This window comes from Brachyhypopomus gauderio, chromosome 2, assembly GCF_052324685.1.
Source record: "Brachyhypopomus gauderio isolate BG-103 chromosome 2, BGAUD_0.2, whole genome shotgun sequence".
NCBI classification, from domain to species: domain Eukaryota; kingdom Metazoa; phylum Chordata; class Actinopteri; order Gymnotiformes; family Hypopomidae; genus Brachyhypopomus; species Brachyhypopomus gauderio.
The window spans coordinates 6,447,928-6,470,755 of record NC_135212.1 but is presented as its reverse complement, the minus strand read 5'-3'; the positions used below and the strand labels follow the sequence as shown (position 1 = coordinate 6,470,755).

The window sequence follows — 22,828 nt, the reverse complement described above, 5'->3', positions numbered from 1 at the left end:
ATGCTCATGTTTGCATGTGGATGGTCTCAGGAGCTGATTCAACGACTGGAGGAGCAGTTGCAGGAGGAGAGGCGCATGTTTGAGATGGCCCAGCAGGAGGAGCAGAGGAGAACCATGGAGCAGCGCTGCAGTGCAGTCATGAAGCTCCAGGCAGCCTTTAGGGGGAGCCTGGTCCGTCGCTGGAGCAGGGGCGAGTTGATTAAAAGGAGGGAGGAAGAGAGGAGGAGAGAGAATGAGAGGAAGAACGAGAGGGAGGAGAGGGAGAGGAGGAGAAAGAGGGAGGAGAAGCTGAAGAGAGAACAGGAGGAGAAGGCGAGGAGAGAGGCAGAGGAGCGGCGGCGTCAGAGGGAGCAGGTGGAGAGAAGAAGAGCAGAGTACGAGAGAGCCAAGGAGCAAGAGCGCCATCGCCTGGAGAGAGAGAGGGAGCTGCAGGAGCGGGCGCGAAAGGAGGAGGAGGAGGAGGAGCAAGCAGAAAGGGTAAAGAATGAAAGAAATGCAAAAGTTGATGAGGAGAAGAGGAGGAGAATGGAAGAAAAGAGAGCAGAGGAGGAAAGGAGGGAAATACAGAAGGAGGTAAAGGAAAGAGAGGAAAAGAAGAGGCAGGAGGAGGTGAAAAAAATGGAAGATGAGCAAATTAAAAGAGGGAATGAAAGTGAACAAGTGAGGGACGTTGGAAGCAAAAAACGAGAGATAAAGGACAGCAGAAGAGATGAGGGCCAGGTGATAAAGAACAACGATGAGAAAGATGAGAAATCTCAGGGAAACGGCCAGAAAGAGCAAACCAGAACAAGTGTAACTAGAGAAGATGAAGAAACGAATGACCCTATAGAGCAGAGAGAGGGTCTAAAGGTCAACAACACCCATGGAACGAAGAACACTGAGACACTGGAAGAAGAGGAAGAGGAGAGAACTGGAGAGCTTGTCCTTCAGCCATGTCTGCTCCCATCAGAGAAAGTTCTCTTAACCAGCCCCTGCCCCTCCAGCAGTGGACCTCAAGAGCAGCTGGAGCACCCTGTCAGCTCTGCAGTTCCCACGGCCTCCATTCACAACACTTACACACATTTTCAAGCAGCCTGGCTCCAAGTTGAAGCAGATGGAGCAAAACCAGAAATGGACACTAGAGGGCGCCAGCATGCCACAATGTGTCCCACAGAAAGCGTGCAGGAGTGTTCCTCCTTCTGCCTGCCTGATAGCACAGAGCAGAAGCGGCTGGCTTGGATGCTCAGCTGTACTCCCTGGTCCAAACTCTCCATGCATATCAGGAGGAAGGGGCCCTGTGATCCCCCCAGGAGGAGGATGGCCAGAAGGGCCTTGGGCCCCGACCTGCCACCTTTACCCGTGGACACTGTACTCAAGTCTGGGCCCTGGAGCTCCCTCAAGCAGGTAGCTTTAGATCCTGTAAAACAAACAGCATCCTTATGGTTATTTTTCTGCTTTTTCCGTGGTTTTCCTTGAATAAATGAGATTAAATACAATTGTTAGTTTTGTGGACATTGAAAAATTGTTGTGTAACTTTGTCCCTCTTTCACTGTGTGAGCTGTACATCTTTTTAAATGAATATCTACACCAGGTGACCACGGTGACTCTGGAAGACCTGCCAAGCTGCTGTCTGTCCACACTGTCTGGATGCAGCAGACTGCAGTCTCTGACTCTCCGGCGCTGTGGCCTGCGGGCTCTCGAGGGACTTGGCCAGTGTAGCGAACTCAAGCATGTTGACCTTCGGGTATGTGCGTGTGCTGCCTGAGAGGCTTTGAGCTCAAACGTCTCGTCTCGCGTGCGCTGACACTCCCTGTGTCTGAAGTCCTCTTGTCTTTGTTCTAAGGAGAACAGCATTGCGTATGTGGACTGTGGGGGTTTGGCCAGACTCGAGGTCCTGCTGTTGGGCAGGAACCGGCTGGCGAGCGTGCACGGCATGGAGGGGGCCGCAAACCTCACCATTCTACAGCTCTCCCACAACGTCATCTCCCGCATCAGTGAGTGTCTCTGGTTACAGCGTGCGTGACGATGCTCAGAGGGCGGCCGTGGTTACAGCGTGTGATGGTGCTCGGAGGGTGACCATGGTTACAGCGTGTGATGGTGCTGCTTATATTGATGTGTTGAATGTTCAGGCTTAACAAACCAATAACAAACCCATAATGAAACAGGAAAACCACCTGGGATAAAGTTTAATTAAAGAGAGGAAAGGTCCACTTGGTGTGGTATGACCTGGCTAAACCTGCTGGTGGGATGTTATAATACTTATTTCTGATAATATAAGACCAAATTGCAGATACATTTATTTTGCAATGTTACAGAGGGCAGACTGATGTCCAGCTTCTGAATTGCTCTTGGAGATCTGTGTTCAAGGCTTTACCTAGTTTAGGTCTCCCGAAAGTCATTAGCTGAAACCAGTATATTAGATTGCTTGAAACTAAACTATGTAGGAAGATCTTGATCCAGGATCTGAGCTGATGATGACGGGTATGCCACACTTGCAGCATGATCCATCAAATGGTTTTTCCATCCACTAGAGGGCAGAATTCTCTCGTGTTGGTCTCCTTGCTCGCTTTCCAGCCTGTAATATGTATTCAAATGTGAAGCAATTACCCCAAATGGAGTGGTGGAGTATTGAATAGCCATGAATAAATATTTCATAAAGAAGAGATTAAATGTCCTTAAAGTGTATTCATTTTCAGTGATACTTATGAAATGATTCCATGAGATTAAATTCATCTTTGGCTGATATTAGACTTCTTCTAGGGTCCTCACTCTCTTTTCTACACCATTGTGTGAATACCCCCTTCTTATTTATTTATTTGTTTGTTTATTTGTTTGTTTTTGTGTCAGGTGGTTTGGGCTCTTTGAAAAGGCTTCAGAGACTATCAGTCGATCACAACCAGCTCATCAGCACAAGAGGGCTGGGTGAAGTTCTCACACTGGTACAGCTGGACTGTTCGTATAACCACCTCAGCCAGGTGGACGGCCTGGAGACCTGTGCTCTCCTCAACACACTGGACCTGAGGGGAAACAGCCTGACCGAGGTAAAGGGTCATCAGCACGTCGGTAGGACCAAGGCAAGCCGTGCTCTGCCGACCCCATCGCCACACACGGATGTGATCAGGGAGGCCATTTGATGTAAACCTTAGCACTGTATGGCCCCTTCAGGTTGGTTATATGGCCCCCTCAGGTTGGTTATATGGCCCCTTCAGGTTGGTTATATGGCCCCTTCAGGTTGGTTATATGGCCCCTTTAGGTTGGTTATATGGCCCCTTTAGGTTGGTTATATGGCCCCCTTTAGGTTGGTTATATGGCCCCTTCAGGTTGGTTATATGGCCCCTTTAGGTTGGTTATATGGCCCCCTCAGGTTGGTTATATGGGCCCCTCAGGTTGGTTATATGGCCCCTTCAGGTTGGTTATATGCCCCCTTCAGGTTGGTTATATGGCCCCCTCGGGTTGGTTATATGGGCCCTTCAGGTTGGTTATATGGCCCCTTCAGGTTAGTTATATGGCCCCTTCAGGTTGGTTATATGGCCCCTTTAGGTTGGTTATATGGCCCCTTTAGGTTGGTTATATGGCCCATTCAGGTTGGTTATATGGCCCCTTTAGGTTGGTTATATGGCCCCTTCAGGTTGGTTATATGGCCCCTTTAGGTTGGTTATATGGCCCCTTTAGGTTGGTTATATGGCCCCTTTAGGTTGGTTATATGGCCCCTTTAGGTTGGTTATATGGCCCCTTCAGGTTGGTTATATGGCCCCTTCAGGTTGGTTATATGGCCCCTTCAGGTTGGTTATATGGCCCCTTTAGGTTGGTTATATGGCCCATTCAGGTTGGTTATATGGCCCCTTTAGGTTCGTTATATGGCCCCTTCAGGTTGGTTATATGGGCCCTTCAGGTTGGTTATATGGCCCCTTCAGGTTGGTTATATGGCCCCCTCAGGTTGGTTATATGGCCCCTTCAGGTTGGTTATATGGCCCCTTCAGGTTGGTTATATGGCCCCCTCAGGTTGGTTATATGGCCCCTTCAGGTTGGTTATATGGCCCCTTCAGGTTGGTTATATGGCCCCCTCAGGTTGGTTATATGGCCCCCTCAGGTTGGTTATATGGCCCCTTCAGGTTGGTTATATGGCCCCCTCAGGTTGGTTATATGGCCCCTTCAGGTTGGTTATATGGCCCCCTCAGGTTGGCTCTATTCTCTCTGCTGTGTCTGTGTGCAGCTGCCGGTGTTGAGGAACCATGTGCTGCTGAGGGAGCTGTATGTGGATGAGAACAGTGTCTCCTGCCTCCAGGGTCTGGCGTCCTGCTGGCTGCCCCTGCTACGCTGTCTCTCCCTGGCCCACAACTGGTGAGTGTCCTGGCCCACAACTGGTGAGTGTCCTGGCCCACAGCAGGTGAGTGTGGACAGCACGTGTGCCGGGCTGCTGTGGGGATCCTACAGTGCTGCATCTGATTGATGAGCTGATACACCTGCACAGGTGTGACTTTCAGTTCTGACCGCTGCTCGTCTTAGGAAGTGTGACAGAGGGATCTAGATTTGATTAGTGCTCGTTTTAGAAAGTGTGACAGAGGGATCTAGATTTGATCAGTGCTCGTCTTAGAAAGTGTGACAGAGGGATCTAGATTTGATCCGTGCTCATCTTAGGAAGTGTGTCAGAGTGATCTAGATTTGATCAGTGGGACAGAGGGATCTAGATTTGATCAGTGTGACAGAGTGATCTTCCTTCCTCAGCATCACGCAACTGCCACACCTAATGGACTTGATTTCACTGAGGACACTGGACGTGAGCAACAACTGTCTCTCGGGTAGGAAAATTAATACTATACATGCATGTGAAGTGTCCTCTATGTTGAACCAGAACAAACAGTTTAGAGGGAGCTTTTCCCCCACCTCTTCTTGATGTTGGTGTCTAGTGGGTCAGACAGCCAACATAAAGCCTTGTCATTCTAACTGAGCTTTCTCTTCCCTTCACCGTAGTGTGTTCCATATCTGTCACTGCTGCTAAACTCTGCTTAGTGTACCATAAGACAAAAATGGAGGTGGAGAAAAGACACTAGACTCTGGTCTCATCCATCATGTGGGCAGTTTGTTTGTGCACTCTTAAATTGACTTAAATCTTGTTCTTTCATGGTGGAAAGAGCTCTATGAAATGTTTAATCAGATCCAGTGATCTACTCCTGAATGAATCAGGCACGTTCGTTGAGGACCACATGTGTGCTGGTGTTCCCCTCCAGACCTGACGAGTGTTTGTGAGAGTCTTCAGGGGTGCTGGTCTCTCCAGGAGCTGAACTTAACCAACAACCCTCTGCAGCACGAGCACACCTGGAGGTGAGGGTCACACTGCAGTCATACAGGTCATACATAAACGCAGCTCCAGGTGAATACTCACACTGCTGCTCCCTATCTGTCCTCCTGATAGCAACTGGGAGTACCTCCTGTTTGAATGACGGAGCACCTCCTGTTTGAATGACAGGATGATAACTTTGCGTTTCTATGGAGTACCTCCTGTTTTAAATGGACGGGTCGGTCTTGGCCCGGGCGGTAGAGCCATATATGCCTTCCTGTGTTTCACTCCTGTCACAGACGAGGAGGAGGCACAAGCATTAACATTTTATGCAGTTTCCGGACCAGATATCTGGGCTCACCAGTGCGATGGTGTGTGATATCGGATGACCCCATGATCTATCTTCACGTGAGCGTAATCATGAAATTATTTACTGAGCAGGACATTCCTGTCTGTCTTCTTACTTCAGAAGACAGGAGAGACCAGAGATCTGCACTCGAAGTGTATTGTAGGTGATTTGAGTGCATGGTCGCTGCGAGGACACAAGGACACGAGCCAACTGCATCACTTTTTGTTACGGTATATACGATAGTAATATATAAGATGTAACTGCATTTCCCCATGGAGCCCAGCTGCTGTTCCACCTCGCTCTTGTCTTTTGGATGGTGTCTGTGACCTGCTGCGTGACTGTGACACACACACATGAGAGTGTGTGAGTTGTCTGCTGCGCGTGTTTTATTTGGTGGGCGGACGGGGAGTTTTCACGGCCTGCTCTCTGCGTTTCACGGCCTGAACTTCCACTGACCCTCAGTGCCAACAATGGAATCAGGCTGCGTTGTTTCTCCTCCCTCCTCTCCTCTCTCATCCTCGGCCAACGACAACAGCAGGCGGATCAGACCAGCAGAGGACATCTCAAAGAATTACGCTGAGCGGACGCCCCGAGCAGGGAAGAGGAGAGCGCCTGTGCCTTAATGAATCAGGCTGCTGGATGAGCCCTGTTTGCAGGACCCTTCTGAGAGCAGGACCTTTAGCTACTTTTGTCAGAAATGTTAGAAGCCCACACCCAGGCCCAGCGTGGATCCTGACAGGTCTGGGGGGTCCTGACAGGTCTTGGGGATCCTGACGGGTCTGGGGGGTCCTGACAGGTCTGGGGGGTCCTGACGGGTCTGGGGGGTCCTGACGGGTCTGGGGGGTCCTAGGTTGTGCTGACATGCAAATAGGCTACATAGGATGGTTTCACTTTTACTCTGCTTGCACTGTCACATACTACAGTTACTGGCCTGGTCCATTGTGTTGTATACTGGCCTGGTCCATTGTGTTGTATACTGGCCTGGTCCATTGTGTTGTATACTGGCCTGGTCCATTGTGTTGTATACTGGCCTGGTCCATTGTGTTGTATACTGGCCTTGTCCAGTGTGTTTTATACTGGCCTGGTCCAGTGTGTTTTATACTGGCCTGATCCATTGTGTTGTATACTGGCCTGGTTCAGTGTGTTTTATACTGGCCTGGTCCAGTGTGTTTTATACTGGCCTGGTCCAGTGTGTTTTATACTGGCCTGGTCCAGTGTGTTTTATACTGGTCTCATCCAGTGTGTTGTATACTGGCCTGGTCCAGTGTGTTTTATACTGGTCTGGTCCAGTGTGTTTTATACTGGCCTGGTCCAGTGTGTTTTATACTGGCCTGGTCCAGTGTGTTGTATACTGGCCTGGTCCAGTGTGTTGTATACTGGTCTGGTCCAGTATGTTTTATACTAGTATGGTCCATTGTGTTTTATACTGGCCTGGTCCAGTGTGTTGTCCAGTGTCTGTGTGGTACATATTGTACTTTATCTACATACTGACCCCTGTAGGGGTCATTGGGCTTCAAAGCTGCAGCTTGGTCTTTATTTATTCATTTATTTATTCATTTTTGTGTGTTCAAGCTTATCAAAACACATGAATCTAACGATTAGATTTAGACTTTGTTGATACATTCTGAAAACCATCACATTTGATGGTTTTCAGAAAAACTCTAAAAACAATTTGTATCTTCACAGTTTTTGCTGACTTTCTCACTATCATTCTCTAACACACACACACACACACACACACACACACACACACACACACACACACACACACACACACACACATTGTTATGGCCCATAACCACTGGAGTTCTATCGTTATGGGGAAGTGATAGTGGTCTTCTTTTGACGGACAGCTACATCTCTGGTCTGAGGCCAAGAGAGCCTTTTCACCTCTAACCTAAGCTAAGTGTCACGCCACTTCAGCAGACAAACTAAATCTCCTTCCTCCACACACTCTCCTGGCTCTGAAATGTCAAACTAATTAAATGTTTCATGTATCTGTCCTAATGTATTTCACTTGCACAACATAAATACTCTCCAAAGAAAGCCCATGGGGGTACTGAGAGTATGATGGAATTGAGAGAGAGTGAGTATGTGTGAGTAAATGATATATTTGTGTGTGAATGAGTAGATCTACTTCACCCCTCATACATTTGTGTGAATGAGTAATCTACTTCCCCACTAATATATTAGTGTGTGAATGAGTAATCTACTTTTCCCCCTCATATATTTGTGTGTGTGAATTAATGGATCTACTTCATATGCTTGTGTGTGAATGAGTAGATCTACTTCACCCCTCATAAATTGGTGTGGATGAGTAGATCTACTTTTTCCCCTCATATATTTGTGTATGTGAATTAATAGATCTACTTCATATGATATGTGTGTGAATGAGTAGATCTACTTGTCCCTCAAATATTTGTGTGTGAAAGAGTAGATCTATTTTGCCCCTCATATATTTTTTTGGTTGAAGTGGATGCTCAGTGCAGTTACATTTCATTTGCTGAATGCCACTGATGCATTTCTGTATTTAAAAGGGATTTATACCTTAACTGCTCACATTTGAATTTTGATGTCTGAAATTAGGTGTTCACTCTCACGTTGTAGTGTTGTTCATCTTCTGTTTTATGTGCAGTGATTCAGAACACAATAAATAATTCAGTGACAGTCCTGACTGTAATTTGTTCAGCTTGTGGACATCACTTTCTGGATTCCGTCCAGGTCTTCTGTTCTGGCAATAAAACCAAACCTGGTCAAACTGAATGGAGAACTGACTGGAGCCTCAACAGCGCCCTCTGTAGGCTCTGCACAGCTGTACAGCTTCCAGGCCCTTTGCCAGGCACACCAAGATCAGCTGGACTCAGTACTCCAGAAACAAAGCAGGGCCATCAGGTAGGAGACTACCAATGTTAAATCAAAGGACCAATAAGTCATTTTACCGGGAGTACATAGTCAAAGGATTTGTAGCTCTAAAATGAACCAGTTTATGTTTTATAGAGCATGGCCCCCACATAGAAGCAGCCATGTTTAAAACATATTTAACATTAACACTTCCAATCCAATTTTGATATTGGGATGCATCATTATGTGTCGTATCATGTATTACATCATCATCATGAAGTATCGTGGCAATACTTAACCCTCCTGGTCATTCCTAAAGAGTCCGCCGTGTGGCTGGTGAACGCTACTGTGCTGAGATGGCAGAGAAGACAGCTGATCTCCAGAGAAGCAACTGTTGTTCAGTGATTACTCATCCTACGACATTGGTTATGTCCCTTTTAACTTGACAGTCAAGTTCGCTCTGTGCACAGACAATGTAAATGCTCTGGAGACTCTAGTACATGGAGAGTGCTTCCTGTGTTTTAGCCAAGCTTTCTGGAGCTTTCTAGAGCTTTCTGGATGCTGTTTCAGCCACAGGTAAATAAGCAGGGCTGTGCAAAGCAGTGTTTATTTGTTTTTGGATTATTTTTAGGTAATAGTGTTTTGCTTTCTGTTAGTCCATGCTAGACTATCAAACCAGTTTGACATTAATTTGTTTAATAAAGGCATCAGATTTACCTGAAATGACACGTGATGTATGTAAGCAGTCACTGCATTTCTAGCTGTAGTTTTTCTGTTTGACTCTTTGCTAGACCATCTGACTAAGTGTGTGTCTGTGTGTGCATGCATATATGCACCCTTGTGTGTGTGTGCAGGCATCTGTGTGTGCGTGTGCATGTGTTCAGATCCTCTTCACCCCTGTCTGAGGGGGAATAGTGGGGGTTCTGTGAGTCTGGTGCTGGTTACTGAGGGCAGGATTAGGAGGGGGAGGGGCCATGGCTAATAGAATAATTAGTTTGAGATTGAGCTGCCTTTGTACACAGTTAATCCCCATCATGAAAAGCCTCATTATATTACACAGACATTTTGCACAATAGACTATAGTTTTTTTGTGTAAAAACCTAGAACTTTACCTAAAAGAACCTATAAGTACACCAGACATAAGAGACATGAATAAATAACTTAATTTCTGTTATGGAGCAGACTTACTATTGTACCTTAAATTAATGTATTTTTAGTTTTGGATGCTAAAATGATTGTGTAGTTTTCTTCTTTTGTCAATTGTTGTTTTGTATCTCAGTACATTATTCTGGGTTCCCACGGGTCCTTGAAATCTTCGAAAGTTTGTGAATCTGAAAAAATAAGTTCAAGGCCTTGAAAAGTTTTTGAAAACAGGCATAAAAAGACATATGTCCTTGATAGTCCTTGAATATTTTGGGGGGTTTGAAATTTTACTTGGATGAATACCGCTGTCAACAAATAACAGGGCAATCACAGTTGGTAGGAAGTCAATATTTAGATTGGTATGAAAAAGGTATTTTTGTAAAGAATCTTTTATATTGCCATGAAGATCTTTTAAATTTCCCATCCTTTGTTGAAAAATATGGTGTGATATATTTGTTGTAAAGATTTTAGGAAGGTCTGCAAAGCGATAACTAGCATTGATTCAATTAATCAAAACTTTTATATTCAGAGGTGATGCCCACATTAAAAGTGAATGACTAACTTAGTTGACATCAAGAGAAATAACAATATTATCAATGATGGTATGAGACAAAAGATTTAACATGAATATAATAGATTCTTTCAAGAAACATCCTAATACAAATGGTAAAACCACAAAACTTTTGCTCAAACCAAATTTGTCAAATGGCCCATATTTCCTAAAGTGAAAGAGACTTGTTTCAAAATAATAAATAAGATATATTCTGTAGCCATGTTTCATGAAAAAATATTTTAATTTGATGTTGATGTATGTGCCTTTTGTAAGTCAGAAGATGAATCCCTGGAACATTAGTTTTTTTCATGTCACTATTCACAGTTTTTGCATGGACATTAGAAACTGGATTAATCTCAAACTTAGCAAATGACCACATTCACTACAGTAAGTGGAGGGGTCATAAGCCCTCCTTCCTCTGCTTTATGAATTTAAATCATATTATTCTTCATTAATAGATTTAAAAACCCAAAAAATGCTAGAATAATCTCACACTCTTTTTAATCTCATTATATGGCTTTGCTCCTCTCTTCTGTGTATGTATGTGTATGTGTATATGCATATGTGTATTATTATTTTGTTTTGTTTTGTGTTGTCTGCTGTCAACATGTCATTAGTTTGCAAGCACAAGTTCATTTAAAGTTGCATTGATTCCACAAGGCCTATGCTGACTTTTACTTTGCAAAAGTTTGGTCATTCTCCTGTAGATTTTATTGGCAAAATTTGTTTATTCAATCGGCACTGCATTCTAGTGTTTCCTCTACATAGTTTACATGTGTGTAGCTCCTTTACGTGCGTGCCACCTTCTCACAGGTGAATTGGTAAATTGCCACATTGAGTGTGAGTGAAGTTTTCATTGAATCGGCGTCTAATGTCATGCACGGAAAATGCTCATTTCAGGATGCATGGCTTGAAATATGGAATTCAGTCTTATTCAGTGCCTGTGTGTGTGTGTGTGTGTGTGTGTGTGTAGCTCGGCTCCCTCTGCGCTGGATGCCCAGCTCATGGCCGGTGACCACAGTGCTGAGCTGTTCCGATTGGCTGAGGAGCAGCGCTATGCTCATGAGTATGGTGACAGCAGCGTGTGTGAGCCAAACCAACACCAACCCGGTGTCTCTGATCTTCGACCTTCACCCACCTCTGAACATAGCCCTGAGACCCTGTCCCCGAGCCCAGCAGAACCTCATACTCGGAGCCCAGAGGATCTTCACACCCAGAGCACAGAAGAACTTCACCCCCAGAGCACAGAAGAACTTCACCCTCAGAGCCTAGAGGAAATTCATACCCTGATCTCAGAGGAACTTCACCCCCAGAGGCAGCTGGAACCCCATCTGTCTGGTAGTGCCCTCAGCACTCACCCTTCATCTATTGCCCTACCTGCTGCTTGTACAGGTGGCAGCATTAATCCACCCCAGAAGCTCAGAGCAGCACGGCCATGCGAAGACGAGCACAGCAAATATCCTATGGAGGCTCCCAGAATGCACCTGAAAATGTATGGGTGATCATCCGATTCTTTCTTCTCAAAGCAAGATGTATCCTTGACTTTTGTACAGAAACACATGTTCCGTTATCCATCAGCTATGTGTAAATCGCTCTCACATGGCATTAGTTCCCAGCCTGTCCCTCCCCAGCGGTGTTAACACTGTTGAATATTCATGTGGGGTGTGGCTGTTACCTTGTCCATTTACTCCCCCATACTCTCAGCTCTCAGCCGTGTGTAATGGTTGTCTGTGTGGCAGAGTGGCATCCGTGGTGATCCAACGCTGGTGGCGCACATGCAGAGAGAGGAGACGTAGGGCACCTGCAAAGGCTCACGGGAGATTGAGTTCTCTTGGGATGTTGCGCTCCAGCAAATACAGAACTGAGCCACTTAACAAGCATTATGCCGCCAGTGTCATTCAGGTAAGTCATTTTTATTTGTTGAAAATAAGGTGAAGGTTATTAGCATTCCCACAATATTGCTATTTATTTATTTAACTTATCCGATTTATTAATTTATCTGAGTAATTATCTTGTGTAAGTACTTTTGGAAGGTGGATTTGAGTCCTTCTTGATGAATATGATAAAAAATTAACAAAATGGAACAGTCTTCATTACAGGATTACTGTCACAGGCTTCTTGTGAAGTGGGGGACAGTGCTTTTGAAAACAGGTTATTCCTTTCATACATTGCTTCTGAGAGAGGCTGCCCCCCATTCATGTTTGATGAGTCCCTGAGGATTTGAGAGAGGAAAAATACAAGATTAAACAGATTCCATCCCTTTGCTGGGAGGGGGAGAACTTGGGTTCTGATCCCTGTTGTAGGGAACCCCCCCCACAACCATCCCACAACATCCGTGGGGAATATTGAGATTTAAGGCTGTCCTGGTGTTCCATTTATCTTGTAGAGCCCAAGTCACCCAAAGTTCAAACAGCAGACCGTGGGGCAATTAAACAGAGGTTAACATGTTTTATCTTCCTAATGGGATAACACACAATATTTAGGTTTGCGTGTGATTCATGGGCCGGTGTGTTTGCTCCTGCAGGCCGTCTGGAGGGGCTTCTCACTGCGGAGGAGATTGGCCCAAGCTCTGGCTCTCGCCCGCAGCTCGTCCCCTGACCACGACGTCCTCGAGGAGGTGGATGTGGCCCAGTTCATCTGTGCTGAGGTAGGAGGATCTGTGCTGAGGTAGAGGGATCTGTGTTGAGATTGGGGAATATGTGCTGAGGTAGGAGGATCTGTGTTGAGATTGGGGAATATGTGCTGAGGTAGGAGGATCTGTGCTGAGGTAGAGGGATCTGTGTTGAGATTGGGGAATATGTGCTGAGGTAGGAGGATCTGTGTTGAGATTGGGGAATATGTGCTGAGGTAGGAGGATCTGTGTTGAGATTGGGGAATATGTGCTGAGGTAGGCGAATCTGTGCTGAAGTAGGGGGATCTGTGCTGAGGTAGAGGGATCTGTGCTGAGGTAGAGGGATCTGTGCTGAGCTTCGTTAGCTGCCCACACCGTGGGGTAATCCAGGGGGAGAGCAGGCCTGTGGGGTAATCCATGTGCAGGGGGGAGAGCAGGCCTGTGGGGTAATCCATGTGCAGGGATATAACCTAAGGCATATAGCAGGGGTACTCAAATAGAAATGATGACGGGCCACATTTAATTTTTTCAATCACTGATGGGGCCGGTTACGGAGGAGGGGGGGGGGGGGGTAGCGAACGTAAACTGTCGACTAGGGGGTGAACGCATTTGGGCGTCTGCTACGTGTGTTGTTGCCATAAAGGCAATCCCCGGCATCGTCTTGAGATCGCGGTGCGCGATTTCAAAATAAGAGCGGATAGCGCGATTGAAAAAAAAGATTCCTAAAAAAAAAAACACTTTTCAAAACAGCTCGCGGGCCAGAAATAGCGGGCCGCTATTTGAGTATGGGGGGCATATAGGGACCGTATGTGGCTGAAGTTACTATTAACATGAACACTGAAAGGGAAAACAAGAAATTATATTGAGGTGTTGTAAGGCAGTCGAAACATTGATGCTCATATGTTTATTTCTTGATAACCTCTAGTTTTACTAAAATTTTATTTCATCAAGACTTTGAACATTTCATTTAATGAATGCAGACTTCATGAACGAGTCATTTCCTGTTTGGAAGTGAGTATGTCATCATGAGCTTGAATGTACCAAGAGGAAACATCAATGAGATCCCAGTGCCTTTAGCTTAATGTGATTGGCCACTTGCTTTGAAGCTGTAACCACAACAATGGGATACACTTCATCAGGATCATGCTTCCTGAGACACTGGCCAATTCTTCAGAGGGGCAAGTTTCTATTCTTATTTTCTCAAACCTTTGTGTGTGTGTGTGTGTGTGTGTGTGTGTGTGTGTGTGTGTGTGTGTGTGTGTGTGTGTGTGTGTGTGTGTGTGTGTGTGTGTGTGTGTGTGTGTGTGTGTGTGTGTGTGTGTGTGTGTGTGTGTGTGTGTGTGTTGTGGTTGTTGAACAGGAGGCGATGGATTGTGAGCGAATGATCTCGCATCATGAAGTCTCGCTCAGCAAAACGATCCCCTATGTGGGCCGGCTGCCGATGTCGAAGGTAACTGTCAGGAGGCCCCTCCCACCGCCCGTGGGCCGGCCCAGTCCCAGCCTCTCTGGGTTATTATTCATCAAATGTATTGGCTGAAACAACGCAGTTACTTTCTGGTCTGCCCCCCCTGTTTCCTGAGCGTCAGCAGCTGTCATTTTTCAAACACAGCCTTTCCTGAAGAGGCCTCAGGCTGTGGAGGAGGAGGTCTAGGCGGGTGGAGGAGGAGAGCTGTGTGGGTGGAGGAGGGCTGGGTGGGGCTGTGATGTGGTGGAGGTGGAGAAGGAGGAGGCGTGGGTGGAGGAAAGATGGATGGGTGCCTCCATGCTCAAGACTGCCAGTCAACACAGGGATTTAACTGTGATTAACTGCCAGTCAACACAGGGATTTAACTGTAATTAACTGCCAGTCAACACAGGGATTTAACTGTGTGATTAACCGATGAAAGATAAAACTAACACACTGGCACTTTACATCCAGGACTGTAAAATCAGTACCTATTATTCACTGCTTACTGTGAATGACCTGTTCACACCTCTGAGTTTGTAACCAAGTATATGACTCACTTATTCTCGGAGTCACTTCGTGTTTGCTCTACTCCACTGTGCTCATTTCGTGTGAGGTCCCATGAAGCGGACGGTCCAGGTGTGAAAGGGGTTTCACAGTCTTCTCTGATGCACATTTCAGCCTCCTCCTCTTCTGTCTGACCATCAAAAGAGTGCATCTGCGTTGCCTTGGAAACTCAGGCAGGCCTGGACAGGGAGTGGTGCAGTTTCGCAGTGGGCGGAGTCACCTGACACCAGTGCCAAGTAAGCACAGCTCATGCTGGGGGCGGGTTCATGAACCGGAATGCACAGGATTTGCGTTACATTGACAGCATTTAGCAGACACCCTTATCTAGACCTACAAAGTGCTTTGCCACTACTCACAGAATGCACCCTGGGTAGTACATTAGATCAATATATCTTTGAACCAGACTACTACTAAACTACAGGAACCAATGCCAATCCCCAGAATAAGCGCAGGCTCAACTTTGGACAATGAGAAGGGCAGTGACAACCACAAAACTACTGGAGCTTAAACCACAAAACTACTGGAGCTTAAACCACAAAACTACTGGAGCTTAAAAACTCTGCCTGGAAGTGCAAATGAACATGTTACTGTGTTCATGTATGAATGTACTGTATGAAGCACCCGGTGTCCTCTAGTGGTCAATATGAATTCATTGACCTTTGAACAGCTCTTATATATTGATAACTTACTGGAACATTTGCATGCATGTTTTGTGTGTTTCAGAAGTCTATCTCCAGCATGGACACCAGGACCTGCTGTCTTGTCAGAAAGATCAGAGAAGATCCTTGAAGAGTGGTATGACCCTGTTCTCTGTTGCTGAGCTAGAGTGATTTAACCTGCATGAAAGAAAGATGAACGCTGCTCCTCTCTCTTCCCCTCACATCTCCTCTCCTCCTCCCCTCCTCCTCTCTCCTCCCCTCCCCTCTCCTCTCTTCCTCTCCTCCTCTCCTCCCCTCTCCTCCCCTCCCCTCTTCTCCTCTCCTCCCCTCTCCCATCCTCTCCTCTCCCCTCTTCTCCCCCTCCTCTCCTCTCCTCCCCTCCTCTCCTCCTCCCCTCCCCTCTCCTCCCCTCCCCTCTCCCCTCCTCTCCTCTCCTCCTCTCTTCTCTCCTTTCCTCTCCTCTCCCCTCCCCTCCCCTCTCCTCCTCTCTTCTCCTCTCCTCCCCTATCCCCTCCTCTCCTCCCCTCTCCTCCTCTCTTCTCCTCTCCTCCCCTATCCCCTCCTCTCCTCCCCTCTCCTCTCCTCCCCTCTCCTCCTCTCTTCTCCTCTCCTCCCCTATCCCATCCTCTCCTCCCCTCTCCTCTCCTCCCCTCTCCTCCTCTCTTCTCCTCTCCTCCCCTCTCCTCCTCTCTTCTCCTCTCCTCCCCTATCCCCTCCTCTCCTCCCCTCTCCTCTCCTCCCCTCTCCTCCTCTCTTCTCCTCTCCTCCCCTATCCCCTCCTCTCCTCCCCTCTCCTCCTCTCTTCTCCTCTCCTCCCCTATCCCATCCTCTCCTCCCCTCTCCTCTCCTCCCCTCTCCTCTCCTCTCCTCCCCTCTCCTCTCCCCTCCCCTCCCCTCTCCCCTCCTCTCCTCTCCTCCTCTCTTCTCTCCTTTCCTCTCCTCTCCCCTCCCCTCCCCTCTCCTCCTCTCTTCTCCTCTCCTCCCCTCTCCTCTCCTCCCCTCTCTTCTCCTCTCCTCCCCTCTCCTCCTCCTCTCTCCTCCTCCCCTCTCCTCCTCTCCTCCCCTCTCTTCTCCTCTCCTCCCCTCTCCTCCTCCTCTCTCCTCCTCCCCTCTCCTCCTCCCCTCTCCTCCCCTCTTCTCCTCTCTTCTCCTCTCCTCCCCTCTCCTCCTCCCCTCTCAGGGGTTTCAGTAACAGCTCCACTGGCCTCCTCATGCTAAAGCGAGCCCAGAGGATGAAGGTGAGGAAGCATCAGAAGAGAAGCGTCATGGGTGAGCGTGCTGCTCTTCAGGTCTTTGCTTCTGTCTTCTGGTACACGTCATTCTCATGTGTTCCTGCCGTCAACATAATGAGACAATTTCTGAGACACGTGAGTCAAGTCCTCACGTGATGTTTCAGGACTGGTGTTTGACGGAATGGAAATATGTAAAACAGGAATATGAGTCCTGTGTTCTTTCTCCCTCTCTCTGTATCTGCCACTGTACCTGTCTGTCGTTTTGTACTTCACTGATTGAAAATCGCAGTCGTGAGGAAACGTTCAGACTCTTAAGAGTCTCTTTGGAACATAGAGACACACTTGTGTCTCCTGACGTCTTCACATATTTATTGTCTTATATAACAAATGACAAATATCATATTTTACACTGGCATGTTGACCTGGTGACGTCTGGGATGATAACCACTCGAGAGAGAGGCGGGTAGAGTCGGGTGTTCTATTCGCTTTGGAGGCGGTTGTAACGTATACGACGTTATATGGTTCCTCTCGACAAAGATCTCCCAGAATGAAAGCTGTGGAGACTCACTAAACATCGAAGGCTCCAGAGGGATGTGTAGAGCCTGGGGCTCCCAGAGCGCCACCCAGGACAGCGTGCAGGCCCCTCACTTCCACCCGGCGTGGGTGCTGCAGGGCACGGAGGCAGACTGTGTGTCGCACCCTCCAACGAGACGTGGTGGAGAAGGACGGGGACCGCCGGCTTCCTGCAGGCCCGCCTCACCCCTACCACTACATCTGCTTCGTGAAACAAGTGCACCGAAGCAGAGAAGGCCATTGATCTAAAGCAAAAAAAGAATGAAATAATCTAGTTTGGAGAGAAAGAAAGCAGGCGGTGTGGACGTGGGTTTCTGCCAGCGGGGCTCCGCCCAGCGGGGCTCCGCCCTCAGCCTCAGGGCGCCGTGTAATCAGTGCGTGACCGATGTCCCGAACGCAGGATTAAACAAAAAACAGTCAATCATTCAGGAGGATTTCTATGTGCTAGCAGTCAGAGGGCTGTGCTCTCTCATTTAAAATCATTTGTTCAGTAAAGATATGGTTTGGCTTGTCATTTGCTAAATAAGTCTTTTATTTACAGTTACGATTAAGATGATTTAATGATCATCGCTTCATGATCCATTCATGCAGAAATCTAGGTAACCCCAAGGCTTTATCAAACTTGTTTCACAGCTGCAGCGTTCCATGCTGAGCACGGGACTTCTGGGTGAGGCCGGACTGGTTCCCCACCGCGACATGTGTTGAGCTTCTCCGTGTGGAGGACGGGGCTGTGGTGAGGTGTCATGGGCGTGAGCTGGGGGAGCAGGTTAGGAAAAAGAGCCGTAATGGAGAGAACCCCCCCATCCCCCTCGCGTGTCCCCCCCCAACTCTCATATGCAGTCACATTCGATTCTCGTGAGCGTAACAGCTTTCGCAGGTTACGGCCGGTCCCTAGTGTTCAGAGTTCAACGGTTATTACCGAGACCTAAAGGAGAGATGGTGGACCTGAGGTCCGCTGGCAGGGTGATGGGGGGAAAGGAGCCCCAGAGCCAGTAACCCTGGACAGGGTCTGGGCCCAGGAGGCTGTGCTGCCTTTGATCAGGTTCAGATGAGCGTGCCTCCTAATGCCACAAATCCAATCATGGGCCCATGAAATGAGGCCTGTGTGGAACTCACAAAGCTACAGGCCCTGCTGGAGACATGTGGGGCCAGATGAGTAGTGAAGTGTGTGTGTGTGTGTGTGTGTGTGTGTGTGTCTACACTGTACATACATTGTATGTATGTACACGCCTGTGTTTGCATGTATGCATATGTGCCTATGCACACGCACATGCCAGGGTGTATGTGTATGTGTCTGTCTATATGTTTGTTTGTGTGTGTCCCTATCTGTATTTGTATATGCATATATTCCTGTGTGTGCTTTGTGTGTGTCTGCATGCATGTGTGTGTGTGTGTATGCATGTGCGTTTGTGTGCGTGCATGTGTGTGTGTGTGTTTGTGTGCGTGTTTGTGTGTGTGTGCGTGCATGTGTGCGTGCATGTGTGTTTGTGTGCGTGCGTGTGTGTGTGTGTGTGTGCTAAGGTCTGAGAACATACTGAGCTTTGTCGTGAGCTCATGCTAACCGCAGGTCTGCTTGTGCTCTGGTGCTGCAGACCCGACGGTCTGTCTGGTCCTGCTCAGGAGCCACACCGGGCCTCCATCGGGCCCACAGACATCCCCACCCCTGCACCCAAACCACATTACCGGCAGGACCTTGCCGCTCTGCTAACATCACCACTATTTAAAGAGTCACATTCACAAGAGCCAGAAGCCCTAACCTCCAGGGTGAGGTCAGACAGTCGTCTGGACTAATGCTGCTCCTGTAAGTCAGTAAGCGCCTCTTAGCCTTATGCAAATTACACCGAGCCCACAGTTTCTTCCTGAGTGCCTTCACTTTTTAGAGCTGTTTGCATTTGTGGGGGAATCTGTTCTCAGTTAGATATGTTTGGCTCATAGGAGACGACACACAGAGAAATGTGTGCAGAATCCACCTTGCGTGTAATGCACAGAAACACGCCCATCACTTGACCAAATTGAAGGCATGTGACGTGGTTGTAAATAGCTGGCCATTAACTTGTTCGGGATGATGGAGAGCAAACAAGATGATTGTATTTCAAGAGGACTTTGTAGCAGACCTGAAGTGTGAAATTGAGTTAAGTGTGGAGGAGGTAGATCACTGAGGGGTTCCAGACTCCTCAGAGAGAGCTGCGTCTGAGGAGCCCCGCCTCCCTGCAAGGGGCGTGTCCCTTCAGCTCATGCCACGGGCGCTGGGACCCTGTGGAGACAGACGGGTAGAGAAAGGAGACAGACTGATGTCTTTTCTTTTTCCTCACCTTTTTTACTCTCTTTTTCTCTCTCTCTACATTCAACGCACTGTCCACATATAAGGGAAACATTTTCTTTTGTCATGTAAAGGGATGCCTTCACCCATCTTTCTTTATTCATCTTTCTTTAGTTTTTTTTTCTGACTCCTTCACTGGTCCCCTGGCGTATGTAAGCCGATCCCCATTTTCAAGTGGGTTACTTCGTGTTCAGCACATCCACAAAGGAGAGCCCGGATAAAATAAACACGAGCGAGTCGGATATCTCGGAAAGAATCTGTCACGGCTTCGGGGGGCTAATCACCTCCAGAAGGGGGCTTGGAGCAGGGGGCTGAAATGCAAGCCTCCGGCGAGGGCGAGCAGGGGATCGCCGGGCGGCCCGTGGCCGGAGGCGCTGGGGGTCCCTGGGGAGGGAAGGGGGTGGTGTGGGGGCCGTGCCCAGGTCAGGCCTGGATGAGCTCCGCACGCGTGCGCCCCAGAGCACACGGACCCAGCCAGAGAGCTCTAAAGCTCCGGGTGTCAGCGGCACTGAGAGCTAGAGATTCCTCCAGAGAGATTACGCACATGAATGTGAATGGCACTCAGAGTGCAACTCATAAGAGTGCAGTCGTGGTCACTCTTCAGTCTTCATTTGGGTATTCAGTTTTGTTCAAGTTGATCACACTTCACGAATTACTAGCTTGTGCTGTAGTAAAAAATATGATAAACTATTTGGTACTTTTTAATGTAATTTTTGGAATTGTTTAGTGTTGCTAATACAGTTTTCACAGTATTCGGTGTTATCCCAGCATAGATCTCAGGGGCCGCTGCATTTTACTATATAATGATAAATGATAAACTACTTTATTCTCTTTATGTATTTCACATTTATGGGCCCTCTGAAAGAAACATTGGCCTCCGACATCCTCCTACTGCAGTAACCCAGCCAAGACACCCCCCCCCCCCCCCCCCCCCCCACCACACACAATACACACACACACACACACATATATATATATATATATATATATATATATATATATATATATATATATATATATATATATATATATATGTGTGTGTGTGTGTGTGTGTGTGTGTGTGTGTGTGTATACCTTTCTCTCTCTCTCTCTATCCCTATCTCCTCCTTTCTCTCTCTCTCTGTCTCTATCCCTATCTCCCCCTTTCTCTCTCTCTGTGTCTCTCGAGGTGGGAATTGATATATGGATGCAGTGAGGTGCTGTGTAATCAGTGAGGTGTATGTGAGGAGTGTGTATTTGTGTGTGTGAATGAATATATGTCTCTGTCCAGAACATACTGTTTCTCTGGAAACCTTGTGTGTACTTCTGTAGTTTACTGCAATTCTATACAATTATACATATTTTAGTACACTGCAATGACTCACCTTGGAATCTTATATTTGTAGATTCATTTCCTTGCATATAAGTTTAGTTTATGTAGTAGGTTGACATCAGCGTGTAGTGTTGGTGCTCTGTTGAAGCAAGTTCCCCAGCTGGTCTCTCAGCTTATGGAATTATATATATTTTTGGTTTGGTTTTATTTGGTGATGATCCGTTGATGGTGGTTCTTGATGTACATGATGCCGGTGTTTCAGACACACACCTCAGCCCTTGATCGGCATGCAGTGTGTGTGCGCGGGCATGTGTGTGTGCGCGGGCATGTGTGTGTGCGTTGACCGCTGGTTGACCGCCTGTGGTCTGCTCTCTGGAGGTGAAAGCTTGACCTAGGGCAATAGAAAGTAGGGGACAGAACCTCACGATAAAAGACCTGACCTCCTCTTCTGAGTCTGCCAAGAGAACTCCCAAATACTCCAAAGCCCCATGGGTATCTCACACACACTCATGCATGCACACACACACACACACACACACACACACACACACACACACACTCTGTCTCTCTCTCTCTCTATCTCACACACACACACACACACACACACTCACACACACACACACACACCAGATTCTTAAATTCTTACCGGACAAGAGGCCATGTCTTGTTGAAATGTGTCTGTGTCTTTGTGCTCTTGTGTGTTTGTATGTGTCTGTGTGGATGCCTGTGACCCATTTTGCTGACTTCATTGTGGGCAGACAGATCTGGCACCTGAAAGACAAAATTCCAGTTTAATGAGTCATTCCCAAAAATTGCTTTAAACATGGTCATAATTTTTATATGTCTTATTATATTGGCCTTTCTGGTTTATTTGAGCTGTTTTAGCTGATATATTGACATTTTAGCTGACATTACTGTCCTAATGACCAAAGCAGTTATTTATTACATGATCACTATTACATGATCACTTTCCTCCTCCAAAGCATGATGAGCTTCATTATACTTAGATTTTACTCGCTAGGTAGGATTAAAAATAACAACAGAGTAATCAGAACTATACTTGTATTTAATATTTTTCTTGTCAGTTTGATTTCACTTGCTAGCCATTCAGTGTAAACCACATTTGACCTCATTTCAAAGTTCCGGGACAGACAGGTTTGACCGGGGGATCCGCTGACTACTCTCTGAAGGCCTGGCGCTGGGGGGGAGGACAGAACTGTGACCTGTCCCTCCCCGGCCATACAGACTCCGCATGCTGCCTCACTCCCTGAAAGAACTGATTCTCTGATAGGGTGACATAGCCAGCTCCGTACCACTTAATGTGCTTAAGAGGCCTCTAACAGGCGTAGCTCCTAGGGCCCCTGACGTCCTGAGGGTGGGGCACACAGGGGCCACAGAGTGAGTGGAGGGAACTTCAGTGCGATCCATGGCCCATCTCCCTCTGTTTGCTGCAGTATGAGCATCGTGATTAAGGATTTGCCATTAAGGAGAGCAGATTAGAATCTGACTACGAAGGCATACATCTCACACAGTTTTGCCTTCTAAGGTTACTTTGTTTTGGCATTCTTATTTAAAATAATTTGCTATGAAATTGATTAAAGAACAATTAATCATCTTGGGACCAGTTATGGTCTGATTTTTGTAAAAAAAATTGGAAGCTTTATCAGTTTTCAACACCAGTAAGTAATGTCTGTTTTTTCCACTTGAACTGTGTGTGAGGAGTTAATCACTTGACATTTTTAGTGGATTTTCAATTAACCCATGACAACTGTAAGCTATAAAGCTTGCCTGTCTATTAAAACTAGCCAAAACCAGGAGAGGGACTTTAAGTAGTGCTTCATTAGTTCCAGTCTGTGGCTGTCAGAATTGGTTATCAATCTGCACACCTCTCCGCCCACACTCTCCATCTACACTCTCTCCACCCACACTCTCTCCACCCTGCACACTCTCCACCCACACACTCTCCA

At 47.2% G+C, this 22,828-nt stretch overlaps 1 protein-coding gene across 11 annotated transcripts in view; it reads left to right on the top strand.

Annotated features, from left to right (window-relative positions):
- Positions 1–22,828, top strand: part of lrriq1 (leucine-rich repeats and IQ motif containing 1) — a 39,522-nt gene that overhangs the window by 9,837 nt on the left and 6,857 nt on the right. For 10 of the 11 annotated variants that reach the window (XR_013122837.1, XR_013122838.1, XM_076984711.1 and 7 more), the window contains 15 exons: positions 31–1,383; positions 1,571–1,723; positions 1,823–1,973; positions 2,827–3,020; positions 4,193–4,320; positions 4,705–4,778; positions 5,208–5,301; positions 8,328–8,498; positions 11,117–11,635; positions 11,883–12,045; positions 12,668–12,790; positions 14,115–14,204; positions 14,880–15,001; positions 15,489–15,560; positions 16,605–16,693. Coding sequence is in view for 9 of the 11 variants with exons in the window: in XM_076984711.1 (XP_076840826.1) it covers positions 31–1,383; positions 1,571–1,723; positions 1,823–1,973; positions 2,827–3,020; positions 4,193–4,320; positions 4,705–4,778; positions 5,208–5,301; positions 8,328–8,498; positions 11,117–11,635; positions 11,883–12,045; positions 12,668–12,790; positions 14,115–14,204; positions 14,880–15,001; positions 15,489–15,560; positions 16,605–16,693 (3,496 nt within the window). In the remaining 2 variants the exon portion in view is untranslated. The remainder of the gene's footprint in view (positions 1–30; positions 1,384–1,570; positions 1,724–1,822; positions 1,974–2,826; positions 3,021–4,192; positions 4,321–4,704; positions 4,779–5,207; positions 5,302–8,327; positions 8,499–11,116; positions 11,636–11,882; positions 12,046–12,667; positions 12,791–14,114; positions 14,205–14,879; positions 15,002–15,488; positions 15,561–16,604; positions 16,694–22,828) is intronic. The other variant, XM_076984671.1, reaches the window with a different exon arrangement.